Source organism: Conger conger, chromosome 3 (assembly GCF_963514075.1).
Source record: "Conger conger chromosome 3, fConCon1.1, whole genome shotgun sequence".
NCBI classification, from domain to species: Eukaryota; Metazoa; Chordata; class Actinopteri; order Anguilliformes; family Congridae; genus Conger; species Conger conger.
Window position 1 is genome coordinate 35,609,679 of NC_083762.1, and position 10,895 is coordinate 35,620,573.

Consider the following 10,895-nt stretch of genomic DNA (forward strand, 5'->3'; position numbering starts at 1 on the left):
ATCATTTATTTACCATGTACCAGTCACCTTCCTTATTTGAACAGTGTTTCAGAGCGCATGGTGTTATATTATTGAGTTAATTGTTGGACAGGTGCCTCTACTTTTATTTTTCCCCTATTATTTTCCATTTAAGAACAATTTAAAGAAAGGAGCCACACTTCATTCTGGGTTTATGGAATGTTGATAGGAGAACTGACAATTCCTGAAGAATCGGCCTCACAAAAGCTTTTTTGAACATCATATTTTTTGAACATCATATAACTTAAGAATGTTGGTTCATTCACAATGAATGTGCAACACATATCCTGTTATAAATTAAGCTTGAAGGTCAAACCTTAATATGGTGTAAATCCCATGACATGTCATTATTTAATACAGGAGGGATATAAGCGTCCATTGTAAATTGATCACACCTAGTCTTGTTAACTTTGGTTAAGATTAAAGGTTAAAGGCCCAGGTTGCCTTTAAATGAGGGTGAGTGCTTTTGAATTTCTGCAGGGATAATACTGGTTTGCCTTTAATTATACATTTCTGCAGATACCATTCATATGCAGTACATTGTGCATACCTCATCAAAAAATAACTCTTTTATACATTATATTATATATTTTTATTAAAACATATGAAAAATAACAAACAACTTCAATACATCACAGTACAGTTAGAATCCATTCGCATTCGCATTATAGGCTAGCCTCCCCTCAGGCACATGAGGTGAAGACAATGGGCGGGTGATGTATTTGACATTGCATTGATAAGCATTCTTCCTTACTGTCCTGTGTGTTAAATAGTAGTGAATAGTGCAAAAATTATGAGGTGAAAAAGTGGTTTGGTTAAGGTACATGACTAGGACCCTGAAGGCAAAATTATTGTTTCTCCTGACAATTTGTTCTGTTGAAGTCAATGGAAAAAATATTGAAAATATTCAACTGAACTGTATGATTTATTATTTTTTTAAATAAAGATGAAATGACAGATGTCCACATAGTTGCACTCCCTCTGCTTTGGATGGCCTTCACTGGCAGCAGTCAGTGCCTTACTTACACCCCCCGCCCCCAAATCAATGGGGCTCCTGCTTCTCTTTTGTCTTTTAGGAAATGCAGCTCTCTCTCTTTCAGAGTCTTCCAATCCTATCCCTGTCCCTCACTCTTTTTCAGTGTGATTTGTCCATTCATAATTTCTTTCTTCCACTTTTCATTTTCCTCTCCCTTCCACTTCTGCTCCCTCTCGATCTCCTACACAGCCAAGTCATCTGTCCTCACCCGGCTGCTGGAGCCGCTGGTCTTGCTGAGGCGCCGCTTGTCCTTGAAGAAGCCGTTGCTCAGGGATAGAGCTGGAGGCGGCGCTGGGGGCGGGGCGCAGGTGCCAGTCCCCTCGGCTTCCTGCATGTAGCTCATCCTCAGGAAGTCCACCGTCTCCAGGTTGTCACGGCTGTGGTGGCGCTCAGTTGCCAGGTTCACAGAGTTTTGCTGGTGAGCCATCCTGTTGTTGAACGGGTGGCAGCTTGGGTGGGTGAGGCTAGTGTGAGAGCGGGGCAGCGCCGTCACCAGGCACTGGTCGAAATCAGGGGGAGGCGTGCGGGTGCGGGAGGACTGCAGGGGACTCTCGGGCTCACGGCCAACGGCCGACATGGGGGCGGGCTTGGACTGCCGAGAGTGGGAGGCCAGGTAGGCCCGAAAGCATCGCCTTGACTGCTTCCAGGCCAGGTGGTAGAGCTCCACCACACTCAGGAACAGGGACACGCCCGCCACCACCAGCATGAAGACGATGAATACGTTCTTCTCCGTGGGGCGGGACATGTAGCAGTTGACTGGGTTGGGGCAGGGCCAGGCCACGCAGACATACAGCGGGTTGAGGAACACTCCGTAGATCATGTACTGCGTCACGATGAAGGTCACCTCCATGGCCGTGCGGATCAGGATGCTCAGCACGTAGGTCCTCAGCAGCGCCCCCTTCAGGTGCAGCTTGCCTGTGTCCTCCCCCCTCCCAGCCTCCTTGCCCTCCAGGTACTCCTTCTCCCCGCCGCCGGCTTCACCCCCGCCCTTATCCTCCAGCTCCCTCCTCCTGCGCTTCTCCTCCGCCCGTAGTATGTGCATGGCGTGGCCCATGTAGATGAGGGAGGGCGTGGAGACGAACACGATCTGCAGGACCCAGTATCGGATGTGGGCGATGGGGAAGGCCCTGTCGTAGCACACGTTCTCACAGCCGGGCTGGTCCGTGTCGCACATGAAGTCCGACTGCTCGTCACCCCAAGAGGACTCCGCCGCCGTGCCCAGGACCAGGATGCGGAAGATGAAGAGGACGGTCAGCCACACCTTGCCCACCGAAGTCGAGTGTTCCTGCACCTCTTCAAGGAAGTTTCCCAGGAGACTCCAATCACCCATCACCTCTCACACCGCTCTTAGAAGATACCTGTGGAGAGACAGCAGATCCAGAGCAACGTACAGCTGATTAGACTAAGCAAGAGATAATCCTCCCCTGGAGCAATGCAGGGTTAAGGGCCTTGCTCAAGGGCCCAACAGCTATGCAGATCTTATTGTGGCTACACGGGGATTCAAACCACTGACCTTGCGTGCCCCAGTCATTTACCTTAACCACTATGCTACAGGCCACTCCCTGTGCACTTCTTCTACTTTGACATGCATCATGCCAAAGTAGAAAAAAACACATACAGATTCCAGTCTTTCTGTAGTTACTGGAGTTATAGGGGAGTTATAATAATAGTGTTCCAGTTCTGATCTTTGATTTTTGTTTGGCCAAAATGCTGGAACTCTCGTGATGTAAATGTGTGAGCTGCAGTATCTAGTAGGCTAGGCCAGTATCTTTCCTCGTTCATTTTGTGAGCTTTTTCTTTTTTTCTTTTTTTTGTTTGTTCTCACTTCGCTTTTCCCATCATTTGATTAGTGTATGTGTATATTTTGATGAAGGACTAAGAATTGAGTAATTCCAATCCCATTACGGGTTGTGTTTCTATGCACAGAACCTTTTTTATTCCCTAAACCAGTTAGTCCTTCTGAGCCACTGACCTTTTCCTCTATAGAGTGAATATTCAGTCCTGGTACTGAAGAGTTCCCCCAACCCTTGTCCTGGAGAGTCACAGGATCTGCTGGTTCCCCCAATCCTGGTTTTTTTACCTTAAAAGTTAAGCAACCAGTTAATAAGATAATAAGATAAGATAAGATATCCTTTATTGAACCCTGTGGGTTAATTTGACCTCTGCATTTGACCCATCCTAGTTACCTAGGAGCAGTGGGCAGCCACAGTGCAGCGCCCGGGGAGCAATGTGGGGTTAAGGGCTTTGCTCAAGGGCCCAACGGCTGTGCGGATCATTTATTGTGGCTCGACCAGGATTCAAACCACTGACGTTGTGGCTCCCAGTCATGTACCTTAACCACTACGCTACTCAAGAAACCAGGTGAGGTTACTGCTGTCAACAACTTGTGCTGAGTGACAAAAATGAAGACTGTGGCTAGCAACCCTGCCCTAATACCTTCATAGAAATACATTAATGCCCATTTTTAGCTTCTCTCTAAATGGAGATTATACACTCAGTGAGCACTTTATTAGATATTTATTAAACTTATTAAGTCTTCTACTGCTGCAGCCTATCCACTTAGGAGTTTTCACACATTGTCTATTCAGAGATTCTCTTCTGCATACCACTGTTGTAATGTGTGGTTATTTGCGTTACTGTCACTTTCCTGTCAGCTTTGACCAGTCTGGCCATTTTTCTCGGACCTCTCTCATTAACAAGGCTTCTCACAGGATGTTTACAAATGCACTTAATGTAATGTTATTGTTTTTGACATTCTCTGCAAACTCTTGAGACTGTTGTGTGTGAAAAATCCCAGAAAATCAACATTTTCTGAGATACTCAACCACTCTGTCTGGCAACAACAATCATTACACGCTCCAAGTCATTTAGATCACATTTTGTCCCCATTCTGATGGTTGGTCAGAATTAACTGAAGCTCCTCACCCGTATCTGCATGATTGTGTCTTTCAATGTTCCCTGAAAACTGCCACAAAATATCCCAACATGCTAATGCCATGTGCCTGTACATGTATAGATATCATCTGTTATTTCTGTCTTTATTGAATTGATTCATTAAAGTAAACCAGCAATTACTGCAGCCAAAATGACACTAGCTGCCTCGGGGCAGGGGTCCCGGTTCTATCTGTGCATGTGCCGGAATACAGGAGATACAAACACCTGTAGCCCACAGTAAAAACAATGATGTAAAGGCATCCTTATATATGACTGCAGGGGGTATCACACTGCATTCTCAATCTAATAATCCAGAAGGTATGGAAGGGTGTAAGCTTTTTCCTGAACTCTCAGAACAAACCGATTCCTTAGACTGGCTGTGTTTCTTTCTTTATGTAGCCAGAAAATGGTGGAATGTTTACAGTGCTTTAGGCACAGTGCTCTAATTGACATGGGATGGTTCATTGTGTCTGAAGATTTACATTTTTATACAGGCACCGTCATCTTATTTAATTATTTTGCTATTTATATAATATCCACAAGGTAAGTTGACTTCTTTAATTGATCAATGAAGACCCCATGACCCTTTCGTACCAGGTCGCCCCTGCTGCACAATACTGCTGCCTGGTGGCAAAATGGTGCTAGTGCTCTCGGCGAAACCAGGCTGGATCAGAATTACATCCCAGTCGAACGGGACTGTGTCATAGATTAAAAATAGATTAATTGTGTCCAAAGCTTACATTTTTCATACAGGCAGTGTTCTTGTACATTTGCATTTCTTTTAATATTTGATATACAATAATACTTTTTGATTGTTTTTTTAGTTTCTTTTGTACTATTTCCTGAAATATACAGACTGTATTTTTCTTCAAACAAGAAAATTGTAATTTGTTCAGTACATTAAAAGTAAAAAGCAAAAAAAGTTTATTAAATTAATGAAGTGGTCACAAAATATACTATTTTCATGTTTTTACCTGCGCTCCCCTTTAAAGGCCAAGTAGTTATCATGGTGGAGTTTGGATTGATATTGACATTTGATGAACTGAAGTATTATAAAAGTTTGAGATTTGGGTCCCTCGCTTGTTGTCCAGACTTCTGCGAGGGGGAGAAAGGTCACAGATGTAGGAAGTCCCATTTAGCCCGGTTCAGGAAGCTGAAGCATTTCCTCACCAGTCAACAAGGAGCCCCCTATTGTCTGGCCTGAATTGGCACAGGCTATCTTCACTATCGCAACAGGAGTTATCACGCATTATTCAGGGTCTGTTTCCCATTCCTGACATGTTGAACAATACAAATGTTTTGTTGGCGAAAAATGTCACTCACATTTCATCATGAGTGTGTTGTTTAGCCTCTCCCCGGAGAGCCCTTGGCCTTGCATTGGTACATTAATGTCATTGCCACCATCAACTTCAATAATGAAGTTGATGCATGTGTCAGCATGTGTATGTACAAGTCTAAATTAATACTATAAATGAATAATACCATCACAATGCACTGGTTGAACGTGGTTGAACACTGGTTGAGCTTGTCACCTTTTTGTGAGCCTGCTGCCAGTTGTGGGAACATAATTTACAGATGTGCTGAGATGGGGGAAAAAACGTAAATATCCATCTGTTCTGAGGCCAGCCTCTTAGTCGCCATATTTTTTCAGCTTTCCCGAGGAAGCAATCTCAAACAATATGATTTCCTAGTGACAAGGCACTTAAAAGGAAATCGCCCTCATAAGAGCTTTTGCTTTCAGAGGACAGAAAACCTGTTTAGGGGGGGTGTTACAGTGAAGGACTGGAAGTGTAAAACAGCTCGGCGGGTTATAATTTTAACAGTCCAGACAATAGTGCATTTTTAACTTAACATCAGCAAGATAAATTGACTTCTTTAATTGATTAATTGCTAATGATAGCGGCAGGCCCTTTAATACCATGGCTGACTGCCTCTGCTGCACAATACTGCCGTTTGGTGGTACAATGGTGCTAGTGCTCTCAGGGACACAGGCTGGATCACAGTTATTTCTCCCATCATACTTGGGGAAAGATGAAGATGTAGTCTCATGGGGTCTCATAGCAGTCAGTGAGTCCAGTCCAAGGGGAGCCTTGTCATAATTGTTTTAGAATACAGTATATTGTTTCTTTTCTCGGTGTTGTAAATGGCATATTTTACACATTAAATAAACAATTTTTACGGAAAAGGCTGGTTTAAATCATCTTGACAATTATGCTAGTAATGACAGTAATTGGAATTTCGAAAACATTTAGATATTCTTATTATATTTCTAAATACTAAATACAGTACATGACTGATATACAGCCATAGCATACAGATATTTCAGACATGAATCATTATTTCTGTGGGGACCTGAACTACAGGGTTACATATAGATTAATTTGAGTAGCAGACGGTGATATTGATGGGTCCTGCTTTAGAGGACGAGGAGCACCAGGGAAAATATTAAAAATAATCTTGATACGCCACTCGAGGGTTGTAGAAAGTGCCCATCACACCTGGATGAATATAGTTCGAATATTTCATGACAATATAATTATTAAGCATTAAGTAGTTGAAAACATTTGAATGCTCCAAAAGCAACTCTTTAAAAAAATTGCTATTTGAATAAACAGAATTTTATGGGAGGGCTGCTTAAATATTATTCTGGAGTCCATTCCAGAAAGTGTGATTAGCAAGTTATCCAGATCTATTAAGTCAAAATTTAGTAGCAACAGAAAAGGCCTGTGTCAGTTACTATGGGAACTTATGCTCTGAAACTACGCTGTCACTCGGCAGGTTAACTTGAACAAAACCTGACATACCCCATACTGTTTGACGAGATTAAGTAGGCAGACGTGTCACTAAGTAGGTGAACTTTATGGAAAAGTGGAAAACTTAAAAAGTTGAGTTCAGTTATACACTTAATAACCTGTTGCAACCCTTCCCCTCAAAAGCTATGTAGTAGTTGATTATTTTAGCTAATTAAATTTGGGAGCAACGGAATATATTAAAATAATTTAGATAAAATGATAAAATGATAAAATCAATTACTGCTATTTTTGGCCAATGTAATTGTGTTAGACTATTTTACAAAAGGACAATTGCTTTCAGTACACTTGTGGTCACATTGTTGAGTCCACTTCCCTTTAGCCACACCAGGGCCTAAAAACCCTGCTGTAGGGGACCGAACCTAGAGCAAAAAGATTGAATACCACTACTGATTGAAACTCATATGTACATACTGAACTTGTCAGGCCATGAGTAAGACAGACTTTTTAAGATAATGTATATCAGAGGACACATTCATATGTTTGATACACTTTATGGTCAGAAAAATAGACATCATAGTGTTTAGGTTATACTGATTGTATAATACTGATCGTACTGCATCTGTTTACAGTAGACATGCATACCCTCAGTGACCTCTTTATTAGGTATTTATTAGGCTTGTTTTTTAGGCTTCAACAGCTGTGGACATGTTTGGCTGTTTATATATTTGCATTAACAAGCTGGTGTTCAGGTCGACCTAATAAAGTGGTCACTGAGTGTATGTACACAAAACCTGAGCTGAAGGAGCTTGCAAAACTGCCATCATATGTTTGGAAAAGTGTGCTGAGTAACAAGGCCTCATACCAACCAGACCTGAAAGTAATCGCCTACTCATTTAACTGAAAACCACTATTTTTATTGTCCATTTTTGTGACATTGCAGCAGCATGATAACACTTAGTGTTAAAGTTATAATGGGAGAGAGTAATGTACAGGAATCAGACCAGTGGGCTCTAGCTGTCAGAGTTCTCCCTTGCAGCAGCCTGACCAGTTTCTTTCTGATTGTGGCACTTTTCTGTCCCGTACCATAAGAGGCTGTACCCATTGCTACGCTCTGAGCTTTTACTGTCCTTTGCCACTGTAAATATTTAGACAGCCACATTTGTCTCGAGAATTCTGCCAGATCACCAGTGTCCATGTTCGTTCTATATTTACAGTAAGGATACGTAAGCGGGCGAACCTGTCACAACCTGGAAGTTGACTCAGTGTGCTCTTGCAATAAAACAGGTGTCCAGTAGGACTGACATGACCAGGGACAGGCAAACCTAAAAGATCTTCCCGACAGAAATACCAACCCGGCATAATCCCTTGGAGTGGGAAGGGGGTAATTTTACACGTTTGTGGTTTTAATTGCTCTGCACTCAGTATCCATGGGAGTCAGAGCAGCAAGGCTTTCGCTTAAAATAACTGCATAGTTACAGGAAGAGGTATGAACTCCTCCCAGGATCTTTATGAGACAACATAACAGAAAGCTTATCTAAAATAAACACAAATATATATACTGTGCCACAAAGCATGAGGGACAGTTGTCAGTAATAGCTTAGTGGTGAATGCCATGTGCTGACTAATCTCAGTGCTTTTAAGAGGAGGCCGAGTCAGAGACTAGTACAGAATACGGTCAAGGGGAACCCGAGGATCGTCTCCTCTGTGGTCACATAAACACAGACCACATACTACAGTACTAGATTTAGACATCTTTTAATCCAGTGGAATTCCTGCCCACAGCATATTTTAACAAGTAAATTATTGGAAATAAATAAGTAATAACGTTACTGTCATTTTTCCGAATAACTTAATAACATGTAAATGAAAACACTGTCCTCAATATTGCACTATGTCAGGCTGCCCAGGGATAATTTGGCATGGTAATGCGTGTACACTGCAGCCAGCCCAGACATGCTGAAGTAGGGAAAAGTTGGAGAGGAAACGTGCAGCTGTTTCCCAAACGCTGTGTTGAGCTGCCTCGCTGCTCGTTTCCTGGAAGTCTTTGAATCCATTGCGGTTCAGGAGCGTGAGCAGGTCTCCTCATCGCTGAGCCGCTCTGCTCAGGCCACTGGCGCGCTGTTCGGGAGAGTGTCAACCACACAAGCTGTTTTGTTTCACGGAGGAACCTGCTTGCCTGGTGTCCTTCTTGCGAAGACAAATAACAGGCTGAGTTTGTTCAACATTAATTATTTAATTAAAGCCTTTTTAGCTTTTTGCTGTATATCGCCATTGAATGTGTCTTTTCTTCGGTTAATCAAAGTTAATCATAACCTTATATGGTTAAATAACATAAAGTTAAATCAAATAGGTAGCTCTAAAACAAACACAGAACCCTGTTCCCCAGGATTCCCATGGACCTGGCTGTATCTTCTATAGTGTTCCATGAGATTACTGATATATTGTGTGGGGGGAGTGAAGTTTGACAATACCTTCTTACAAAATATTTTACAATTCTTCTGATCCTTTGGTCTGCACTTGTGAACTGACCTCTTAAATTCAAACCACAACATTTTGACCAGGTTCAATTCTGGAGACTGAGGTGAACAGGACAAATACTGAACAGGACAAGCAAACAACATGCACAGTTCATTTGGGACTGCCAAATGAAGGAGAAAGAAAATCCATGAATCCAAAATTGCTGTCTCCCCCCCCCCCCCACCGCTCGCCATCGCTACCTCCCTCTATCAGTAAACTAGTAAACACGTGATGGAGATTTTTGGCTTGAAATAAGTTCAATAATCATGTTTGTTTTTCTATGTCAAGAAACCAAGAATAAAAACACTTTTATTCTACGCAACATGTTCATATCACTCGCAAATATGTACAACTCTATCTTTTGTTTGTTATTCTACTGCGTTAAAGTTCAGTGACCCTCCCCCTCCCCACGGACAACACCGGATCCTTTACCGCTTGGTTTTCCGGAAACCTCATAACATAAAGGCCAGATTATTTTTGAGACTTAACTTTATTGGGCATAATATGATCCTGAGTAGAAACTAGCTAGGCTGTTCTATGATGTGAAAGAGAAAGCCTTCAAAGAAGGCTCTATGTCTCCTTCTCTTTAGGCATAAAAGACATATTTGACAACTCAGTTTTCTCAGCCATTGCCCCAATGACACCCTTCAGCTTTGTTCCAGTCAACCACCCCAGTAGACCCTGCAGCTCTCCAGAACCAGGATTGGTGACCTTAGCCTTAAAGCTGTATGAGATTGGGGTGACCAGCCCAATTCCAACCCCCCAGTCTTATTAGCCCAAACAAGAGCATAGCAGTCATCTGTCGTGCCTCTTGAGCATAGCCCTATACGCGCAGGTACACAGGTACTGTGAAAATACCTCTCCAAGGAAAAGGGGGGAGCAGTGAATTACCTGCAGGCCCACGGCTTGTATGAAGCTGGCGCTGTGGCTCTATGGCTCTGTGGCTCTGTGTCCCGTCTCAGAGATGTGGAGTGGAGTTTCCGGACGTTTCCAAAGGAGAGGCAGCAGAAAGCCCTCAGGAGGAGAACAGCAGAGGTGCTGATGGAGGACGGCAGGAGCCTGTCTGTGTGTGAGCGCGTCTGTGTGCTGTCGAGAGAAGAGAATCTCCAGCTGACGAAGGCGAGCAGCTGTGTGTCACTGCTGTGTGTGAGGAGCACTTGTGGCTGCTTCTCGGTCTGGGTGCAGAAGTGGAGGCTGGTGCTGGGGGGCATGGTAAGACGTACCAGGCATTTCTGCTGCATTTCCTCTCCCCCCTCCCCAACTCCTCACCCCCATCTCTTCCACCTCCTTCTTTCCCTACATCCCTCCTCTCGCCCCGCTCACAGTCAGCCATAATCTGTCTCCCTAGTACTATTTTTGTAAGAAGAATAACTGCACCAGGAAGGGAAGTGAGATTGTATTAGGAAACAATGGATCTGACCTGTTTTCTCAGTTGACTCTCACTTAAAATCAGTGGTTATTGCCATGGTGAACTTTCAGCCATGTTCCGCACACACACACACACACACACACACACACACACTCTCTCTCTCACACACACTCACATACTCACTCTCTCTCACACACACACACTCACACACTCTCTCACACACACATACACTCACACACTCTCTCTCTCACACACACAAACACACACA

At 43.3% G+C, this 10,895-nt stretch overlaps 1 protein-coding gene across 2 annotated transcripts; it reads right to left on the bottom strand.

The window, feature by feature from the left end:
* Positions 1–685: 685 nt before the first annotated feature.
* Positions 686–10,426, bottom strand: LOC133123955 (gap junction alpha-5 protein-like). 2 transcript variants are annotated; one of them, XM_061234700.1, is made up of 3 exons: positions 10,150–10,426; positions 3,027–3,134; positions 686–2,412 (listed from the first exon to the last, which is right to left on the bottom strand). In XM_061234700.1, the coding sequence occupies exon 3, from the start codon at positions 2,382–2,384 to the stop codon at positions 1,236–1,238; it is 1,149 nt and encodes a 382-aa protein (XP_061090684.1). In that variant the 5' UTR covers positions 2,385–2,412; positions 3,027–3,134; positions 10,150–10,426; the 3' UTR covers positions 686–1,235. The 2 variants fall into 2 exon arrangements, with proteins under 2 accessions (XP_061090684.1, XP_061090685.1); XM_061234701.1 differs by lacking the exon at positions 3,027–3,134.
* Positions 10,427–10,895: the final 469 nt, after the last annotated feature.